The sequence below is a fragment of the Silene latifolia genome, chromosome Y, assembly GCF_048544455.1.
Source record: "Silene latifolia isolate original U9 population chromosome Y, ASM4854445v1, whole genome shotgun sequence".
Taxonomy (NCBI): domain Eukaryota; kingdom Viridiplantae; phylum Streptophyta; class Magnoliopsida; order Caryophyllales; family Caryophyllaceae; genus Silene; species Silene latifolia.
Genome location: NC_133538.1, coordinates 436755486 through 436778519, shown reverse-complemented (window position 1 = coordinate 436778519; position 23034 = coordinate 436755486). Strand labels below are relative to the sequence as shown.

The following is a 23034-nucleotide window of genomic DNA, read 5'->3' as shown; positions in this document are numbered from 1 at the left end:
TGTTAAACGTCATGACCGTGCTTGTAGTGGTGTGATGTCTAGGAGTGTGAGAATATTTCGATAGTGTTGACAGTTGGATGATGATGATTATGAGTTCGATAGTTTTGGCAGATGGATGATGCTGTTTAGGAGTGTGAGTAAACTTCGAGGACGAAGTTCCTTTTAAGGGTGGTAGAATGTAACATTCCGTTTGATGTTTATGAGTGTCTTAATATTGGATTTGCTAGTGGATGATATATTACGGAGCTAGCAGCGTTTGTGGACGGTAGTTGGTAGTGTATGGAGTTAGTGTCGAGAGAGATATAACGTAGTTGATACGATATCGTGAGACATGTTGTGGAGGTAGGCATAGTTGGTGGAGTTGGTATTAAGAGTTCATGTGTTAAAGGGTGAGGTTTTGTTTTGAGTTTTTAGTTGCGTTGTTCTCTCTTAATCAAGTAGGTAGGTTTGTTTTTATGTATGGGTTGAACTTCGGGGACGAAGTTCTTTTTAAGGAGGGAAGACTGTAATACTACGATTTTATGAGTCTTTGGGTACTCTATCGAGTAGGGCTTACTCTGTCGAGTAAGTAGTTTTTGACGCAAATCAGTAGTCTGCCTGTAGGGTACTCGATCGAGTAAGTTAGGTACTCGATCGAGTAGGGGGCACTCGATCGAGTAATTCACTTACTCGATCGAGTAAGTGTGTTTTACGGGTTTGTTCTGACGGGTTTTGCTGAGAACGCGAGATTAATATAAAAGGCTTCCGTCATTTTCTTTAAACACTTTCCACCTTTCTAAACCTTTCAAAAGAAAAAGAAGTTACGTAGTTCTCTCTCGTCGCGTTGTTGGCAAATCCTAAGGGCTAGAGTTATCGGATTGTTGTGTTCTTTATGCCGTTGAAACCGTCGTATTGTGGGTAAGGTCCTAGTACAATTTTTATGTTGTTTCATTGATTTTAGTTGAAACCCTAATTGGGTAATTTGGGGGTTTTGGGAGTATTGTGTTTATTAGATATTGATTGTATGATTGCATGTTTGATAGGAGGTGATTGTGTTGAAGAACGATTTTGATTAGCTGCTAGACCGTCTGTGGTGGTTGCTTTCCAGGTAGGATTTCCCTACTCAATATTAGTTACATGATGTGTGTGGTGATTGTGCTGTAGTTAGTGATTGTTGATTGATTCAGACGGTTGTGATTTCATATTGTTGATTGATTCAGACGGTTGTTGATGTTGTATTGTGGTTGCTGTTTATCTGTCTGTGTTATTCGGGGTGCGTCCCTGGCTAAGTGGAGTCACTTGCGAGAGTGGCTTCACGCCCTTGATTCGCCTTCTATGGAACCCGCCACAGAAGAGATGTGCACATTAATGAATATGGGTTTATCGCTCGATGGAGATGAGCGGGGCTTGGGTGGGAACGGCTGCGGTCCCCCACTGGCAGCGAGGAGTATCTATTGCGATGGGTACTCTGGCAGGGTTACACACTTTAGTGTGTAGTCGATTAGGTGATTTGGAGATGGAGACGGGATTGTGTGTGAGCTGTTTGTATGATTGTTTCAGTATGGCTTTGATTGTGTAATTAGTACTGACCCCGTTTAAATGTTTTAAAAATTATGGTGATCCATTCAGGGATGGTGAGCAGGTATTGAGCAGGTATGATCTGACGCGTATGGGATAGCTGGGATGAGTCATCACGTGGCATTTAGAAGTCTTCTGCTGTGTCAGACGATGTTTTATAGCTTTGATAGTTTTATCAGTAGACCGTTTGAGAACCTTGTATTTCAGTTTAACAGTTTTGGTGTTGAACATGTAATCACTTTAAACTATATTGTTATTTAAATTATGTTTCTTCATTGTCATTTGATTATCATTGCCTCAGGTAGCCGAGATGGTGACGTTCTCATACCTTAAATGGTCCTGGTAAGGCACTTGGAGTATGGGGGTGTCACATTAGGATTAGCTGATATTTCTACCTTTCCCCTTTTTAAATTTGTACATTTATACAGATTAAATTAGCTACGTGTTTAGCCGTTAATTGTTGGTGTTTCTCTTAGTTGATCGTATTTAGCGAGTATTTCACATTTTCATTTATAACTTTATTTATCCTATGAATTGAGCTAACATCACTTGCCAACTGTCTATTTGCGAACTTAAAATAACTTGAAACATTTGGAAGTACAAACAATTAGGAGTAATAATTGTTTTATAAAATACAAGATTTTAATATTACTCACTATAGTAGTTATATAATAATAATTTCTTCCCGAATAAAGATGTAACCTTTACTATCGATTGCATCTATGATAACTGTATATTACTTTACGGATTCTGCTTCAGACAATTGTTGTTTAAAAAATATTATACAACAATTCTTTCTAAATCATACACCATTTTAATAGTTTGAAAAGAGACGGACACGGGCCTTGGGGCTCCGCGCGCGTTGCGCGCGGAGGAACAACTAGTTTATACTCCCTCCTATTCAGCCTCTAGTTCGCCTTTCTCTAATATATGTGAGGAGTATTATAATGAAAAGGGAACATTAGGCTGAATAGGAGGGAGTATAAAAGAGAGCAAGGAGAGTTACTATTCTAATGAATAAGAGTGAATAGTTGAACTTCTTGGGCCGGGAAGAATGATTCGGGCGGGTTAGTGTTGACGGATTGGTAGCAGGTTTGTGCACAGGGCTTTGTACATTTGGGCCTGTCCACTCCTCAACACACCAAAAAACCGTCTCCCTTCTACTAATTTCCCCTACACCTTTCTACAGTTTTACTTTTAGAAACCCTAAGAGCATCCGCAAAGGTGGAAATTAAGCTCCCCATATACACTCTCTTTCCTCATATGGAATTCCTCATTGTTGCACCAACCTCCCCAACATTTGGGGCTCCACTGTTTTTAGGGAAGGTCCCCAAAAGAAAAGTAAAGCGATTTGTATTCTTTTGGGGAGGCCTCCCAATTTTTTTGTGTGAATTGGGGGGCGCCGTTGTTGCATAGATGTAGTTATGAAATGTGGAGGGTAAATGGAAAAGTTAGTGGAAAATGAGGTGGACGAATAAGAAAAAGAAAGAGAAAATATGGGGAGTCTCAGCCTTTGCGGAGGCTCTAAACCACCCAATTTCCTTCTCTATCTTCCTTCTCAAGCCACTATTGATTAATCTTCATCCTTTCATTGCAACTACTTTCCCCAACTCAGTTATCACCAGATCCCTCCATCTCCCTTCTTCTAGATTATCTACTTCATATCTACCGCCGAACCTTCTACACCCAACTCCACCGTCCGATCCACCAATAACAAATTCGCCGGTGATCATCTTTTCTACCTCTGTGAAAACTTAGAATCAGTTATTGCTTATTGGTGATGGATGACCAGTGTAGGCGGCTAAGTTTCCGAATGATATGGGTTTGTTTCAATCTCTTATAAGCTTATGATTTTCTGGGGCATTTTATTGTGTTTATTTGTTGACTAGTATATGCATTTTGGTTTATGTTCTTGATTTTTATGACAAAGTCCGTGTATCTAATCGATTTTGCCTTTTTCTTTTAGTATTAAATTGTAACCAAGCCCTTACAATTTGGGCCAAAAATAAACGAATACAGAGTGTTGCAGATAAAGACAAATTTAGAAAACTTAGAGGTTGAGTTTGGACTAAAATCGATGCCTAGAAGCTTAAATCAACAATGTATTCTTTTAGATAAGGAGATATTGTATTGTGTGAATTAGATGGTGCTTCCAAAGGAAGCACAGCAGCTGATCAAATCCCTGACAGCCAAGTCAGACGAAAACAAAGACTGCAGAGGCAACAGATGAGTGACTCAGTGGATTGAGATGATCACAAACGTTTCTAGATTAGTCTAGAAGATTCTGGATCAGTCTAGACAGTTCTCTAGGTTGTTAGAAATCTGTTAGGTGCTTCCGTAAAATCAGGGAGGTAGTTAGGAGTTTGTTAGAAGATATTTTAGTGTAAATTGTAGAGTGAAGAATTCCTATAAATAGCTTGTAATCAGATTCATTTTCTTAAGTTAATACAATCACAATTTTAATTTCGTCTTTCTCTCACAACAAACTATCATCATCAATTTGTTTCATCTTCATCAATGGAGCTTCAAGCTCATTTTAATGGTGTTCATACTTTTAACATGGTATCAGAGCAGGTCTTTACCTGACTCTGCATACACATCACACTTCCGCAATTTTATTTTCTTCACCTAAAACTTTCAATTTCATCTTCTTCCAATTCCTAAATTTTCAAATTCTTAGAAAATCACAAAAACATTGTTTACTCTACATTCAAAATCACATTAAAATCCTCAAATGGCGACATCAGTGACTGATAGCAATGATAATGCTGTTGATTTGAGCAATCCCTATGATAATCCACTCTTCTTGCCAAATTCTGATTATTCAGGATTAAAGCTTACTGGAACGCTCTTTAATGGCAGAAATTTTCGCCATTGGAAGAAAAGCATGCTTTTAGCCTTAGCAACGAAGAACAAAGACGGTTTTCTCACTGGATTGACATCCATGCCAGCAATTACTTCTTCCACCTACAGTCTTTGGTGGAGATGTGATTCGATGGTGCATTGTTGGCTCGTCAATTCAATGGAGCCTGAGTTCAGAGAAAGCTTCATGACATGTGAGACTGCAAAACAGCTTTGGGATGAAGTTTCTGAAAGATATGGAGAAACAAATGGTCCACTTCTTTTTCAACTCAAGAAAAACTTGAGGAATATCACGCAAGAGAATAGTTCAGTTGCAGAATATTTTTGCAGACTCAAGAGATATTGGGATGAGATTGAAGAAATCGAGGATTTTCCTGACTGTACATGTGGAGTGCTCGCCAAATGTACCTGCAACTTAATGAAGAAAGTCCTGGAGTTAGCTTCCAGGGAGAAAGTTCTAACCTTTTTGATGGGGTTAAGTGACTCCTATGACACTTTGAAGTCTCAGATTTTGTTAATGGAGCCAATGCCGCCTATCAACAAAGCATATTCTATTGTGCAGCAGATCGAATCTCAGAAGAAGGCTTCTAGTATCATGAATTCAGTTCATGACACCAGCGCTTTATACAGTAATAAGCTAGGAGGACGCTATGTACAGCAAGCAGGCCATCCAAATCAGCAGAATACGGCAAAAAAGCCTAAGAATCAGAGGTGGTGTACGGCGTGCAATAAGTCTAGACACACCAGGGATACTTGCTTTATCTTGCATCTTGAGCAAAAGGCAAAGTATCTTGCACGGTTTTCTGGTAATGCTCATGCTACCAGTGATGATGAAGAACATCCTCTCTGTTCTTTCCCCTCACAGCTTGAACCACAGAATATTCAAGCTAGTTCTTCTCATTCTCATTCTGAGCACAAAGAGAATCCTATGGTGCCTTCTGATCTGGCTTAAGCTGTCTTTCAGCAGGTCATGCAAATGCTTCAGGCTCAGCAAGGTGCACAGCCAGGTGCAAGTACCAGTGCATCAGAACTTGTCAATGCAGCTTCAATAAATTTTGCAGGTACAACACTAGTTACCAATGCTATTGCTTGTGCTTGTTTTATCAATGATTCTGAATGGATAATAGATTCTGGTGCTAGTGATCATATGACAGCACACAAATCCTATTTTACTTCTTTGAAATGTCTTCATAAACCTATTATTGTTGGTCTTCCTGATGGATCAACAAAATTGGTGCATTATACTGGTGATATCAAGTTAAATACTTCTATTGTCCTGCAAGATGTGTTGTTTGTTCCTGATTTTAAGCATAATCTGCTTTCAGTCGGGAAATTATTATCTACCTCACACCTGCTAATTCATTTCTATGTGGATCGTTGCATTATTCAGGACCCTTCTTCTAAGAGAACAGTTGCAGTTGGTCAAAGAGCTGCTGGCCTCTATAAATTGCAATCTGGTCCACCTGCATCATAATCATTCTGTTGTCAATTCTTTTCAGTCTTTTCCTTGTAATACTCACGCAAATAAAACTTGTGCTAAGCTTGATTTGTATCATGCACGTTTAGGGCATATTTCTCTTGCTAAAATGCAGCATATTAAGGATCTCAATTGTAATGGTTTACAGAATTATCAATGTGAAACTTGCATTCTTGCAAAAATGCATACATTGCCTTTTCCTCGAAGTTCTTCTCGAGCTTCAAGTACTTTTGATTTAGTTCATGTTGATTTGTGGGGGCCTTATAAGACACCCACACTTACAGGCGCTCATTATTTTTTAACCCTTGTTGATGATCATTCTCGTACTACTTGGACTTTTTTACTAAAATTCAAAACTGAAGTTGCTACTCTTCTTACAAATTTCTTCAATCAAGTTTCTACACAATTTGGCAAATTGGTGAAGGTTATTAGGAGCGATAATGGGACTGAAATATTTCAGTAGACTTGTTCTCAATTGTTCTTATCTAGAGGCATTATTCATCAGAGGAGTGCTCCTTATACCCCTCAACAAAATGGACGGGTTGAAAGGAAGCATCGCCAACTAATTGAGACTTTTAGAGCCTTGATGTTATTTGCTGGTTTTCCTAAGAAATTTTGGGGAGAATGTCTCTTAGCTGCAACTCACATTATCAACAAGTTGCCTTCTGTTGTTCTCAATTGGAAAACTCCCTTCGAAATTCTCTTAGGAAAACCTCCATTATATGATGAATTAAAAGTATTGGGATGTTTATGCTACGCTTTAAACACCTCTCCTCCTAAGGATAAATTTGCTGCAAAGGGTATTAAATGCTTGTTCATTGGTTATCCTTATGGACAGAAGGCCTACAAGGTTTATGATTTAGCAACTCATCGTATATTTGTCAGCAGGAATGTTATTTTTCATGAGCATATTCTTCCTTTCAAGCATTCTCCTCTATCCGTTCAGGATTCTTCCTTATTTCCTGAAGAGCTTTCTATTGATCTTGATGATTCTATTCCTACTATTACTCCGTTATCTAGGAGTTTCTCCCTTATTCCTGCTACTACTTCAGATTCATCAATACCTGCAGCCACACCTATTTTTATCACTGATCCTTCTATTCAGACTATTGAACCGACTGTCATTCCTAATCCCGCTGTTTCTTCTACACCTGGTAATGTTCCTGCCAGGAAATCTACTAGAGTAAGGCATACACCTGCCAACCTGCGGGATTATGTCTGTCCCACTATTACTTCTTCTGCAAATGATTGTACCTCTACTTCCTTTAACGTTTTTGATACTGCTACTTATCCTGAGCACTATCAAGCATCCATTAATTCCGTCCTCAATACTGTTGAGCGTTCCACATATGCACAAGCAAGTTCTGATCCCAGGTGGATAGCTGCCATGGACAAGGAGCTCCAAGCACTTGACAGCAATGGTACTTGGGAATTAACTACTCTACCCTCCGGTTTTAAACCAATTGGGTCCAAATGGGTCTTCAAAATTAAGTTTCATCCTGATGGCTCTGTTGAAAGGTACAAAGCACGCTTAGTAGCCAAGAGTTTTACAGAGATTGAAGGCAAGGACTATAAATCTACTTTTTCTCCCGTTGCCAAGTTCAGCACTGTTCGCATTCTTCTTTCAGTTGCAGCATCCAGACAATGGCCTATTCATCAACTTGATATAAACAACGCCATTCTTCATGGATACCTTGACGAAGAAATTTATATGCATCCTCCTGCTGGCTATTCCAAAGCAAAACCAGGGGAATTTTGCAAACTTAAACGTTCTCTTTATGGCTTAAAACAAGCATCACGCCAATGGAATATTGAGTTGACCAAGTTATTACTTTCTGAAGGTTTTGTTCGTTCAAAGAATGATTATTCACTTTTTACCAAAACAGTGAACACCTCCATTGTTGTTGTATTAGCATATGTGGATGATTTACTAATTACCGGCAATGATCCTATCCTTATTCAGCATCTTAAAGCTTCTTTAGACAGTGCCTTTACCATCAAGGATCTTGGCCTTATTCGTTACTTCTTGGGTCTTGAAATAGTTCGGTCTTCTCAAGGACTATTGGTTAATCAACGCAAGTATGCTTTGGACATTATTAAAGACACTTGTATGGAAGATTCTCATCCTGCATTGTTTCCTCTTCCTCGAGGTTTAAGGCTTTCTACTAATGAAGGTGAAGTGCTCACAGAACCTGAAATATACCGCAGACTTGTTGGTAAATTGCTCTATCTCAATTTAACAAGACCTGATCTTTCCTATTGTGTACAACATTTAAGCCAGTTCTTAAGTACTCCTCGACGTCCTCATTTGCAAGCAGCTCTTCATGTGGTTCGTTACTTGAAGGCAACTCTTGATGCCGCCTTGTTTTATCCTTCTGATAATGATCTTACTTTACGTGCTTATTGTGATGCGGACTGGGGCACGTACCAGTATAGCTGTCGATCCCTCACAGGCCATTGTGTTTTCTTGGGTAATTCTTTGGTTTCCTGGAAAACCAAGAAACAGAAGACGGTTTCTAAATCATCTGCTGAAAGTGAATATCGTGCCATGTCCTACACTGCTGGCGAATTAGTTTGGTTACATTCACTATTAGCTGATTTCAAGGTTCCTTCTTGTCTACCTATACAGCTCAATTGTGATAATAAGGCGGCCCAACACATTGCAGCCAATCCCGTCTTCCATGAGCGAACCAAGCACTTAAATATCGATTGTCATTTTGTTCGTGAACGCATCCAGGATGGTTTTATTTCAACTGCTCATGTATCTTCAAGCATGCAATTAGCCGATCTTATGACCAAACCTCTTGGACAACAACACCATTTTTTTCTCTGTTCCAAGTTGGGTTTGCATTTCGTTCCTCTCCACAGCACCTCCAACTTGAAGGGGGGGTGTGAATTAGATGGTGCTTCCAAAGGAAGCACAGCAGCTGATCAAATCCCTGACAGCCAAGTCAGATGAAAACAAAGACTGCAGAGGCAACAGATGAGTGACTCAGTGGATTGAGATGATCACAAACGTTTCTAGATTAGTCTAGAAGATTCTGGATCAGTCTAGACAGTTCTCTAGGTTGTTAGAAATCTGTTAGGTGCTTTCGTAAAATCAGGGAGGTAGTTAGGAGTTTGTTGAAGATATTTTAGTGTAAATTGTAGAGTGAAGAATTCCTATAAATAGCTTGTAATCAGATTCATTTGCTTAAGTTAATACAATCACAATTTTAATTTCGTCTTTCTCTCACAACAAACTATCATCATCAATTTGTTTCATCTTCATCAATGGAGCTTCAAGCTCATTTTAATGGTGTTCATACTTTTAACATATTGTTTGTTGATATTTTAAGGAATTAGAAGGTTCATTTATTGGATATCTCTGCATATCTATGAAAATTTGATGGAACTTCTTTTTTTTTTCTGAATAGAATTATTTCTTGCTCTTATCAGAAGTTGGAATAGGGTAAGGTTGAATAAACTCTTCCCGATGCACTTGGATGCTATTCTCGTGCTAATTTTCATTTTTGGTCATCTTGAGATAGGCACTCTAAGTTGCTAACACAAGGAGAATGTTGCTTACATCTAACCCCTTGATCCCGCAAATTGCGGGAGCCCTCCAGGGAATGGGATATTGTTGTAGTTGTTGAGTAGACTGTTGTTGCACGACTTACAAACTTATTCCACTTAATAGCCTTTTCTTGTATTTGGAAATGTTACTACTTGCCTATGCTAAAAGTGTTCTTGTTTTAGAATTTAGTATTGCTGTTTAGTCCTTCACTTATTATTTCTTTACTTGTCAGATAACCGAGCTCCTAGAACAGCGATTTTATAAGGATTTGCGGAATGAGCATGTCAGATCAGCAAAAGTTGTTTTCTGCATGTACAGGAAATTTATCACATCATGTAAGGAGCAGATGTAAGTGTGGCACATCTTTGTTTTTTTGAATCAGTTTCTTGGTACTATACTACTATATGGTCTCAGACTTGCAGGTTACTCATGATAGCTTGAGAGCTTAGTTTTTTGTCCAGCCCTTCTTTTTTATACGACTATTCCACCTTTTTTTTATCGTAATATATACCTTATTTACATGTCGGAAGGAGCTATTATATTTCTATTAAAGCGTTAAGTTCTTCCTCGGTAAGAAAACTATTAGCTGAATAGTAAGGAACTTTATGAATGAAATGATACAATTTCTACTTTTTTTTCTTTTATTTACTTTATTTTTATGAATTACCAAGTATGGTGTCAGTTAATATATTTGCGGCAATGTAAACTCTGTCATCTTTGTTGTTCTTTGGAGGAGATAGATTATTAATATTTTATATGGTTGTCTCAAGTTTGCAGGCCACTATTTGCATGTAGCTTATCGGGAGTTATTCGAACTCTTCTGGAACAAACTCACAAAGAGGAAATGCAAATACTAGGGTGCAATGCTCTAGCTGACTTTGTAAATATCCAGGTGAGGAAATTCTCATTATTTGTAGGCGGTGCTTTTTTTTTGGTAATATTATCAAAAATTGATGTTGATGTTGTGAAGCTATTATAGGTGGACAGCACATATATGTTCAATCTAGAAGAATTTGTTCCAAAACTTGGTCGACTAGCTCAGGAAATTGGGTACGATGATAGAGCTTTACGCCTCCGGTCTGCTGGATTACAGGCACTTTCTGCAATGGTACTGTCCAAAATCTTGATATTTATTTTTTGACAAAAAGCATAGTTTTTTTTTTTATCTTTTTGTTGGAATTTTAATATTGCTTTTCCAAACTTATGATGTCTTCATTTCTTGTTCATTCATATCCATTTCCCATGCTATCTTGTTAATCTGATAAGTAATTTCCCTAAAATTGCCGTCTGTTTAGGTCCGATTTATGGGTGAGCAGTCCCATATCCCGATCGAATTTGACAAACTAAGGATGATGATCTTATTGATTGAAGTTTAAAATGTTTGGGACTCCGAAGAATTTCTAATTAAATTTATTTGAACTTTTTTCTTTCCTTTCAAAACTAAATATATATATAATATCAGCAACCTTGGAAAATTTTGCGGATTTCCAAATCCAAAATGGAAATGGGAAGCTGGATAGACAAATTTCAAACAATGTGTGTGGTCCAGGAACGAACACAAAAAATTCTAATTCCCCGATGAACCTCGGCAATGTTAAACGACATTTAGAACCCCCATCGCAAGTGAATACTGCATAATACCTCTTGTTTAGTGAATATGAACTGTTCTTCAAAAGTCAATTTTGGTCTTGCCCTTTTAAAGGGATGCTTCAAAAAGCCCTTCGTATTGGTCTAAAGTTTGCTTGCATAACATGGCTGGCTTAGCCAAGGAAGCTACAACTATTGGGCGTGTTCTTGAACCCTTTTTCTATAATTTTGATAATGAAGACTATTGGTCTCTAGAAAGGGGGCTTGCATGCTCAGTTATGATGTACATGATGTTGTTGTTTGAAGAAGGTTGCTGTCTTTTCTGATTTTATCTTCAATTCTGCATGAAGCATGTTTTAGTGTCATCTTCGTTCGGATTTGAAATTTGACATTTGACCGATGTCTCTTGTTTTAGTTTCCATTTACAGTGGAGCCAAAGACTCACTATTCCTTGCTTTTGTTCTTTGGATATGATGGAAAAAAGTGAACCAAATTCCATCTAGGATGGAATTTGATTAATCTGATTATGTCTATTTCGGAATAGGGCTCTAAAGCTGCTGTAAATTGGGGAGGTTCGAGGCCAGTGACTCGGTGAGTTAGGCCTAGGGCAGGTTGAGGACGGTCTGATGTTTCTCATATTGCGCAATGTGAAGGCTAAAGAAGCCTCATTGTTGGGTATATAGGTTGGAAAGTTTGAAACTTTGGGGTTATTTCTACCTCCAAGTTTTTAATGGGTTGGTTTTACGGTTGCTTACAAGCTAGAATGTATCTGGTGATGATTGTTAGATTCAATGTCTGTTTGCGAGTTAATTTGCCTAAAGAAGCTCAATTTGATGTTTGGATGTTCAACATATAGTAGTTGTGTGTGATTCATAAAAAGCAGACTTAGGAGCGGGGATGGGCACTCAGAATTGATAAAACTCAGTTAGAATACATGTTAAGATATAACTGTTATTTGACTATATTTACATTTTGCAGATACAACTATTGGCAGACCTCAACTTAAGGAAAACTCCTCAACTGGTTGAGTTAGTAGATAGTTCTAAGGTAAGGATCATTACTGAGGATGCCGAAAAATTGATGAGTCTTCCACCAGATAATTTCTTGTTGAGATGGATGAACTTCCAACTTAGAAAAGCCGGATTTTAAAAATTCATCACGAACTTTGATAAAAGTGTAAACCTCCATTAATGGAGTTTGAGCTTAGCTCTCAACACACAGACAAAATAAATGTGAGTTTATATTTCATCAAATGAATAATTAGTTTGGATATTTACATGATGCCTTATATACAAGAGGTTGTTATCTATACAGCTGTCAATGTAAGTTTGTTAGCTGTACAACAGAATCAGTTAGGCTGATGTCAGCAATCTATAATATCTCCAACAAACTTCTCTTCATATATAGAGGTAAATGGTTCGTTTGTGTTTCTCCTTCAAAAAATGTTTTTTTTTACCTGGAGAGTGCATCAAAAATAGAAATCCCCCTGAATATCTTTCCCATGCATGACTATATACTGTAAGTTTGTTTATGTTGTGCCGATGATTGTGGTTAAACATCCATTTAACAACACCATACGACAATGAATCTGCTAGCATGTCAAATTAATATACAGCTACCTTTCTCTTATTACAAATGTATTTCTTATTTACAAACGCGTTTCTGCATATGCTCAATATCACAAATTGTTTCTAAAATAACTTTTTTTTATATATATTCTCCCACTTTATATTCTTTTATATCTTGATTGGGAGAAGCTGATATAGAAAAATATTTGAATTGGGATGTTTTGATCATGTTTGAATTCAATTCGGATTCTATCCATTTCCTCCCAGTAGTCCGGATTTTACTCAGGCATGAGTTAACGATCAATTATTTGATGAAATGGAGAATGAATAATTATTTAATATTGTTCTATAAGAGGAAATGGCAGGAAATGAAGAGAAACGGAAACAGAGATGATCCATACTTAATTGAATGGTGTCTTCTGAGTTCTGATTGCCTTATTTTTAGTAATAGTTTTAGTGGTAGGAAATCTAGGAATCCATATTTAGGCAAGTCTATAACAAATGTAGTTCAATGGCATCATATTGTTATAACCCATATTATGTTTGCAGGAGTGATTTGGTGCCTAGCGTACGCTCTTATTGCAGTTAACCGCTCTTTACGTGCCCCTATGTTGATATGCTTTTGCTTTTCAACCCTATGAAGATGGTTAGAGGCTATTCAGAATAACTACGACTTAGAATTAACTGACTGGTAAGCACAGGTTAAATATTTACAGTCTTGCTTATATTCTTGTACTGCTGTGTGAAATTTGTGTTATTTGACTTTGTTATTATTTTAATTGGCAAAGTAAAGATTATTCTGGACCACCTTACTTATCTTTCTTGCTAACCTTCATGAACCTATTCACTCTGGCCTAAACTTCTTTTACTTCTGTTGATAACAGCAAATGTGCTATCCTTCTCAGAAGAGGGGGAAATGTTGAAGGATAAATTGTTAGGATGTATTTCTATATGTTTTTATGGGTGGTCTTATTTCTTGTATATGTTCTCTTCCCTACATCATTTTTCGCTGAGTTTTCAATATAGAACTGAAGTTTTGAAGTCAATTATAGTTGTAACCGAGTGTTAATCTTAGCAACGGATATTTCATTATGGTAGGTCAGTTTATGGTGAAAAGGCAATGACCCAGCCGAAAAGAATAAATGAAACACCGCATAGTATAACATTGTGTGTCTCATTAGCCAAAGAACTGGGTGTTCCTAACGTTAATCTATGGTCTAAGATACAAGAGACAGAAGGCTGACAGAGAAAATACCTAAGGTAAGCTTTTGGAAACTCCCTACTTTTTATGCTCATTTAACAGATTAACTCTGTCTTTCTTCATGTGTTTTACATCCAACCAAATTGAGCATAAAGCAACAACTACTTTACCCATTGTCTCAACAACCTCCTTCTATGGCAAGATAAAAGGCGTCGAACGTTCACAACATAACCCTACACTTTTAATTCTGAGAGACCGAGTTTGAATGACTTTGTGTCCTCAAATGCATCGGCATAGTATTGCTTCACAATACATGAAGCTTAGATTTTTGTGCGTCATATTACTTTAGTCCATCATATTCAAAAGATAAAAAATAGCGAGTCTTTAAGACCCGTGTCCTATAGGAATGGATACTCATAAGAGAATAATAATGGATTTTAAGTTGAATTATCTTGCTGACAGGGATGGGTTGCACCTGACACTAGAATATTTAGTTGTATACAAAGATCGTTTTGGTGTCATTTCTTCAAGTATTCAAAAGGCTTTCAGTTCATGGTCTTCGCAATGATATTCGCATTACTTTGATTTCTAGGATCGTTTTGGTGTCATTTCTGGCAGTTGTGATCTTATACGTACTTTGGAGTAGTATTACGGACTCAAGGTACTGGCAGCAATAGAAGTTGCCAAGTGGGTTAAACTGCAATTCTACTACCAGTACTTTTCTTTTGCCTTGTGATGATTAATCAGTAAGATCGGTGTAATAAGTGTGGTTAAAAGATACAATTATACAAAAGTTGCTAACTTTACTCCTTGTCGCCTTTTATTAGAGTTAGTCTGCATGATCATATGCCTTATGAAGAGCTAATTTGTGTGAGTCTAGTATCTTGAATCTTAAATCAAAATGGTAAAATTGGTCTCTTTGACTGTTAGTCTAGTACCAATATCTACTTTTGTGCTTCATACATTGCCCCCCTACATCTGAGTGTCCTTTTGTAAGGTGGTTATAAACGGGATTCTGAACTGAACCTCCTACTGTTAGGAGTTCAGAGATCCATCACATTGAAGCTTATTAACTGTTAGGGGATGTTAAGTTTTAGTACTACGTAGTACATTAGCATTTTTAAAATGTAAATAATGCATACCATGTGCCTTTCCAAGGCAACCTAGAGGTTTTCATATTACTTTACGTACTCATGTCCATGCCTCCACATTCAAATAGGACATGAGTATGACACTTAAGAGGACATTTGATCTTTAGCCGAACATACGTGAATTATTCATAAAATAGCCAGGCCTGACACTCTGATATGCAACTGCGTCGGGTACTTCTAAACGTGTACAAGGGACATAGCTTGGAAGGAGATGGTTTATAAGCTCACCTTGGAATCACACATCCAGCTAAAGACGTGCCTATCTCGGATGCCAATGCAACTTGAAGAGTTGTAGCCATTGCGGAACCATGAACCCATGAACCTTGACTATGACCTACAATATTGGACTAGCTGTGGGCCTCCTTTACTGCTATGTGAAGTTTGTGTTATTGGACTAGCCGTGGTTTGCCCTTTAATTTCCATCTACCAAATAACTTGTGCAAAAGGTAATGTTACTAATGAATTGGATTTGAGGTCGGATGACATGAATCATTCTTTAGAACCGCTTATGGATGATCGTACTGCTCAAAATGCGAAAATATCGAAAAAGAAAAGTTAAAAGCAAATGGGGAGCAAGACATTATACAAAAATCAAGTTAAACATTTGGAAATCAAAGCTCAGATTTCTTTTATAAAAAATTAGAATTTGAATTGAAAAGACAAACTAAAACGATGTTTTGAAAATCAAAGTAAAAATTAATATTACGGAATACTTTAAAAGTAAACCAAGTTTATTACTCCCTCCATTTCCTATTTTCTTCCCATTTGCCTTTCGGAGGTCAAAGTTTCCAAACTTTGACGGTACGCTTTGGAGATTGCAATATAAGAAAGCTTTTTTGGTAAAACGTGTAATAAATTCGAAAAGAACAAAAGATTTTTTAAAAATTAAAATAAAAAACACTAAATATTTCAAGCAAGAGCATATACTAAAAATTCACATGTATCGTTTTCCTCAATTGTACCCTCTTCGTCACTATTCCCTTTTTATGCCCGAGAAATCTCATATCATGTTCTATAACTCTCAACCGTGTCTATTTTGGTTTCCCACTATCCCTAGCAACCTTTTGTGTTCCCCATGTCTCCAGTCTCCTAACTGTTACGTCTATAGGTCTCCTTCTCAAATGGCGAAACCATTTTAGTCTATTTTTCATCATCTTGTCCTCTAATTAATCAAGTGGTTGAGGACGCGAGGACGTTGGAGAGATAAAGAGGATAACAAGGGAGAGAGGAAGTTACATGGAAAAGAGGAGAATGATTAAGAGTAGGAAGGGGTAAGGGAAAAAGGGTCGAGTAGTATGATGAAAAAGAGGATGAGTTGTAGTAATAGGAAGAAAAGTTATTATAACGAAAAATTCAAAAACAAAATTAAGAAAACTCGAATAAAAAAATTATAATTTATTTACCTTATCGAACTTCTTTTTTGTTAATGTATAGAGGAGTAGGAAAAGGGATAAGGATGATGAGGAAGCGATAACGTTAAAGTGATAAGAGATAGGGAAAGAGAAAAACGAGTAGCAGGGAGAGAGGAATAAGGGGATGAGAAGAAGTAAGGGGTCATGAGAGGAGGGCAAGTAGTAGGAGATGAAGAGGAATCAAAAAAGAAAGTGGATGGGGGTCAGGGAAGAGAAGAGGGATGGAGGTTCTACTAGAGAATAAGAGGGAAAAAGAGGAGGTTAGGAGAGGAAAATAGAAGTATATGAGCAATAAGAGGAAATAAAAATAGGAAGGATGAGTAGGAGAAATGGGAATATGGAGGAGCAGTACGAGGAAAAAAGGAGGAGTAATGTGACAAAAAGTGGAGGACGAGGGGGGGATAAAAGATATGAAAATGAGGTTATGAGACATGTAAGGTATAGAGGAAGAGGATGACCACAATGATGAAGATGGAGGTGGTTTAGTATGCGACGATGTTGGAGAGAAAAGAGAGAGAAAAAGAGGAGGACGAGGGAGACGGAGAGAGATGAATAGAAAGGTGGGGAAAGAGGAGGAAGAGGAGAATAAGGAGTAAGGGGAGAAGGGCGAGTCATACAAGGAGAAAGGAGAGTAAGTGGTTGAGGACATGAGTACAATAGAGAGAAAATCAAGAGAGAAAAATGAGGACAAGGAAGAGGGAGAGGAAGCGGGAAAAGAGGAGAAGTAGGGAAGGAGAGTAGTAGGAGGAGAAAAGGGAAGAGGATGAGGAGTAGTAATAGGAAGATGGGAAAGAGGAGAGTATTTATGGAATGGCTAGGCGCGTAATATGGTAGCCAGTTTATGTGTAACTCCAAGAAAATGGTAGGTATCACTGCAACATACCATGGGAATGTCTAAGCGTATTTATGGAATGGACTTGTTCCTAATTATGGTACCCGTATGACTGTATAAGAAGACCATCCTTATTGGTGAAGTAGTTTACCTTAATAACTATGGTATGTATTGCATCGCTCATAACTCCATTTTGTAGTAAAACAGGCTATATATCCTCTAGAGAATAGGTTCTAGAATTATGTGGAGTTGAACTGAGTCAGTTGTGGCCTTGTGGTGCTTCCCGAGTTAAGATATAACGCAAATGTCTTATGATTTATCTAAAACATGTTTATTTGGGTGGTGTGTGTTGAGAAATCTACACTTTGAATGAAAATGCTTATATCTGGATATTCATGCTCTCAGCAAAGTAAAATACGAATTATTTACGAATGGTTGTAATTTTGATTGTATCAATTCAACCATCAAAACAATATAACAAGAGTTTCATTGTGATCGACACTCAACATGTACAAGCAACCGAATTAAATAAAGATACTATAACATGCACATGAAACGTCAACAATCAAAATATCTTGGGGGACCGTGCGCATCAATATATCAAAGTTGTAAGAGCGACTGTCACCTCAAGTTGGGCTTGTGGCCAGATTTGGTTATCAGAAGTTCAGGTTTTGGCTTGTAGGTATCTGCTTAAGGATTTTTTTTACTGCGACTTTGCGTGTTATTGGCTTTTTTCATTGCTTTAGATTTCCATTGGTTGATTTGTTTCATATTGTTTCAATGGAGATTCATGGTTTTGATTTGTTGTACTCAAGCCAGTATTATTTTGATGGTGTCGAATGTATATGTATTGTTGTAATTGATTCTTATTCATGCCAAACTCCGTAATATAAATGTGCAGAACACTGTCAATGAAGCTAATGGCGTAAAATTTTGCAAAGGATACGTCAACTATCTCTTCTTGTTACAAAAATCATGTTTTCATAATTTCTTTATCTCGTATTGTTACACATATAGATCTTATGAGACTAATTATACAGTAAGAGGTCAATTTCATGATATAGATGAAAACCCTGTTTCATTGACAGCCAAATATACAATAATATTTTTGGTGATCTAATGGTCTGAATATCAAACGATTTCATTGATGTTGTGCTTTGTTTGATAATTACGTAACTTTGTTTCAAGAAACTTGCAAAGGTATATTAAGATGAACTATCGTCGTCGATACGAAAATTTTGCTTTCCTTACACTCTTCTCTCGAAGAGAGAGAGAGAGAGAGAGAGAGAGAGAGAGAGAGAGAGAGAGGGGTGTGAATAGCTTTTACAAAAGCGAAAGAGAGAAAGAGACGCTTTGAGAGGGAGGGAAATGATGAATATGTGAACATAGACGAAATAAAAAGACAGAAAAGGAAGAAGGAAGAATGAAGAATAAAAACGAGAGGGTTGTAGAGGGAAAAGGGAGAGGGAAATGGAGAAGGAGAGGTTAAGACTGAGAATTGATGAAAATATAAATAGAAGTGACTATGATCTCATTCTGTTCCATTATATCTTCTCATCTACTTGAATAAATAACAAAACAATCAACATGTACCTGCAAATCTACAATGGAAATAAAAATTCAATGTTTACGTGCGCATGAAACTTCAACAATAAAGATACCTCAATAATTTGATTTAAAAATGATCACCCATCAATAGAGTATAACAACAATAGTTTAAGTTTAGCAACAATCAACATGTAAAAGAAATACGCGATCAAAATCTCATATTGAGTGTTAGTTTATCATGCGTACACATCTTCTCCCTAAACACGCTCCGGCATGTTTTTGCATCATCACCCAAAATAAGGCTAATTTGTCTATTACTAAATTGATGGGAGTACTATATTAATCAATTGATCCTAATTCTAGAGAATACTCGCACATTTTGTAAAAATAAGAATAAAAACACTCATAATGAATATAGTTGGTTAAAAACACGATATAAATACCAACCAAATTCCATGCGTAAATCGAATGACCCATATAGGCAAAATGCGTATATTCATGTTCCCAACAAAGTTAGATACGAAATATTTACCAATGTGATCTTGTTTGCAACAGATTCGAACATGAAAAAAATGGATCATTCCTTATATAGTAACTCTCGTACCTTTTTCAAGAGCGAGTTACTGACATGTGAGTAGAGCTGGCAAGTCTGACCCGACCCGCGTGACCCGACCTGAACCCGAGCAAACCCGACCCGACCCAAAAATATTGTGACCCGAAACCGACCCGACCCGACCCGATGACGACTCGTAACCCGACATGACCCGATTATCAGTGACCCGAACCCGACCCAGACCCAACCCGATATTAACCCGACCCGATACTGACCCGATAAAATCAATGACCCGATAATTATTAAGCTTAATTTTGATAAAAATGAAAGTGATTTTGTGTTTAGATTGATATGTTTGACTTATTAATGAATTAATTAAACCAAATAATAGGTTAAAAAAATAAATTTAATGGTAAAAAATTATTGTAATGCGATTAAGTTACCAGACCCGATAATGACCCGACCTGACCTGATACATCATTTGACCCGAAATGACCCGAACCCGGCTCGACTCGACCCGAAAGGGTATACTGACCTGATAAGACCCGACCCGATTGCCACCTGATGTGAGTCCTTTTTTAACTAATGTGAATTAATTATTCATAACTTATAGACTTGAGATTCTAGACTTGCAACACTACTCATGGGCGTTGAATGTTCTCTTTACAAGGTTACATTACAATGAGCCCATTTTCTCTCCATTTTTTCAAAAGAAATGGAGGAAAAGAAGAGGCAAGTACTTATTAATAGCCCGGATCGCATATTGACAACATCTAATGGTTCTAAATTTACGCATAAAAATAAAGGAAAATGAGGGTAAAAGAATAAATTATTATTAAGAAGATTGTGAGAGGAAATGGAGAGAAAGGAAATAGAGAGAATCCATTTCCCATTACAATGGTAGTTGCGACGATTGAGCTTCATTGTCCTTACTCTTTTTTTTTCAAACCGGTTGACATGACTCTTGTAGTAGAAATCTGGGACAGTTATACTGGAATTATTGGAAGGACTGGATGTGAAACAAGACTTACATGATTTTTTACAATAGATCATAAGTGAGGTTTTTTTTAAGAAAAGAAAAGAAAGAAGAGTACTGGAATTTTTTTAAAGTTGAAAATTAAAATAAGACTTTTTTTTACGAATTTTGTTTTTTTCAAAGGAAAGAAAATTTGAAGATGATTTGTGCAATGCTAATGCAAATGATGCATGATCCTATTTTACTAAGGTCTATGGGAATCAACAATGGCTTGCAAAAAATTTTACAATTGGTCTCCCTTGTGACGGGTTACCATTTGTGGCGGATATTTTGTGAGATAAAATGGTAACAAAATGGGTTAGTGGAGAAATGGGACCACATGAATAGTGTTACAGAGAGAAAAAGTGGGTACATTGTAAGGTAAAGTGGTATCCGTCACAAGCTTATGACGAATATGTCATGTCTTCAATGAGAATTTGTGAAAATTTTAAGCTATCTGACGACAAAAGTGTTATTCACGAGAAGGCTAATAAAGGTGAATGCAAATACGTATCTAGTGGTTAATGACCACTATTCTGCATGTTAGACCACATGATAGAAAATATAATGCAAATATGCAGTAGATAAATGGACGGATTAGACTTAATTAATCAGATACCCTAATAAGTACCATTTTACCTCACAACGATCTCGCAATTGCAATACATTCTTCTACCTCTCTCCATTTGTCAAGTAAAAATCATCATCAATGGAGATTGAACAAGACGACACTAATAATATCTTGGATTTCAATCAAATAGTTGTCTGATATTGCCTTGGAACTAATAATTTGAGTTTTAATTGAAATAATTGATGGATTTGGGGTTTTTTTTGAGGAAAAATCCAGTGGTTGTGTTAGGGTTTCAATTTGTTTTTTATTTTTGTTTAATTGGGGGTGAACGAAATGTGGGAGAAAGGGGTGTTTTTGTTTTTGATTAGAGCAGCCAAGAAAGTCGCTGTCCGGCAGAGCGACTTTACTTCTTCCCATAGCTTCGACGCACCCGATCCTACGTGGACCCATTTTCGGCAAAAATACTTTCAAACTAGACCTATTTTGTTAATTAGTTCGTTAAAGAACCCCATTTTGGAAAAAAATTCGATACAAGTCAAACAAATGAAGATACTAGTGACCTATAAAACTCCTTGTTGTCTAGTTTCCATTTCTTTTTGACCATAAGCTTTACCGTTTATACCTCTCTTTCTTGTTCGTTGCGCTTCCCTTTGGGATTAATACTAGTGACCTATAAAACTCTATGTTCTTTGACCTTCTTGTTGACCTTACCGTGACTTTTTACCCCTAAAAGTTCGTCATAGTCTTTTTGTTGGTTAAGTTTGGGCTCCTTACACTGCAAGGAAAACGCGGGAAGCTGACGGAATTCCTGACGGAAAATAACACCCGTCAGATCTGTCGGGAAACTGATGGTTAGCTGACGGAAATTCCGTCAGGAATGTTTTACTGACGGAAATTCCCTCAGGACCATCAGAGGTAGGAGGCGCCAAAAATAATGGACTTGGCGCCATAATAATAGAGGCTATCTGACGGAATTGCCGTCGGATTATCCGTCAGTAATATTAATATTACTAATATTACTGACGAAATTTCGGTCAGTTCAGTCCTGTGTGTGATGCCAATCAACTGCCAACTGGCAGTCACTTATTAACCATCCTGACGGAAATTCCGTCAGTATAAGAATATTCCTGACGGCATTTCCGTCAGGTTCCCGCTTTTTTTTTTTTTTTTTTTTGAGAATCCTGACGGAAATTCCGTCAGGATATTTCTTAACTCAAAATCACACTCGTCTCCTTCCCCGTCCCAATTTCATTTTCCCCCAAATCATACACTAACCCTAAAAAATCCGACACCCTACACCACCATCACCACCACCACACTCCTCCACTATTGCTACCACCGACACGCCGCTGTTGCCGCCAACATCTTCAGGTTTGTTTATTGTTTCCTTCCTCTCCTTTTCTCTCTTCTTTTTCCTTTTCCTTTTCCTTTTCCTTTTCTTTTCTTTATATTTTTCTCCTTTCCTTTTTGGTTAGGCCGCAACCGCCATTGCCGCAGTCCGCCATTGCCGCCGTCCGCCACTGCCGCCGTCCGCCACCGCCTCTCCCTCCTTGCTTCACCACCTTCTTTCTCATTCTTCCTTTTTTATTTAATTATAATTAGGTAACCTCCTCTTACTAGTTACCTTTTTAAATTACTAATTTTCGTTTAAGTTATGCTAATGACCCTAGGATAGTATCCATTATTGTTGTTGATGTTGTGATTATTGATGTTGTTAAAGTTGATGTTGTGTAATTAGTTTATGTTATGTTAGTAATAATTTTAAAATGTTATGTAATTAGTTTATGCTATGTTAGTAATACTTTTAAAATGTTGTGTAATTTGTTTATGTTATGTTAGTAATAATTTTAAAATGTTGTGTAATTAACTTATGTTATGTTATGTTAGTGGCCATTATTATTGTTAGAAATCAAGATAATTGTAAAATGTTATATTAGTTAGTAATGATTGTAATTATGTTAGTAATGTTGCTTTAAAATGTATGTAAGTTAAAAATGATTGCAAAACTAATGTCAAATATTTTGGTAGTTAGTAGTAAAATAAAATGTTGGGGTTGATGTTGACCTAGTACCCGTTCAAGAATTACTCATTAGGAGCAATTCTGGAATAGTCTCCGTTTTGGGACTGTCTTTGTACGTTTCAAG

At 37.2% G+C, this 23034-nt stretch overlaps 1 protein-coding gene across 11 annotated transcripts; it reads left to right on the top strand.

The window, feature by feature from the left end:
* Positions 1 to 3085: 3085 nt before the first annotated feature.
* LOC141633290 (protein SEMI-ROLLED LEAF 2-like) lies at positions 3086 to 18098 on the top strand. 11 transcript variants are annotated; one of them, XM_074445785.1, is made up of 7 exons: positions 3090 to 3379; positions 9685 to 9800; positions 10230 to 10344; positions 10432 to 10560; positions 12018 to 12086; positions 13157 to 13298; positions 13706 to 18098. In XM_074445785.1, the coding sequence occupies exons 1-6, from the start codon at positions 3338 to 3340 to the stop codon at positions 13160 to 13162; spliced, it is 477 nt and encodes a 158-aa protein (XP_074301886.1). In that variant the 5' UTR covers positions 3090 to 3337; the 3' UTR covers positions 13163 to 13298; positions 13706 to 18098. The 11 variants fall into 11 exon arrangements, with proteins under 11 accessions (XP_074301887.1, XP_074301883.1, XP_074301880.1 ...); XM_074445786.1 differs by lacking the exons at positions 13157 to 13298; positions 13706 to 18098 and adding an exon at positions 4420 to 5480 and having other exon boundaries at positions 3086 to 3379; positions 12018 to 12439; XM_074445782.1 differs by lacking the exons at positions 13157 to 13298; positions 13706 to 18098 and adding an exon at positions 4420 to 5480 and having other exon boundaries at positions 3086 to 3379; positions 10223 to 10344; positions 12018 to 12439.
* The last annotated feature ends 4936 nt before the right edge of the window (positions 18099 to 23034 follow it).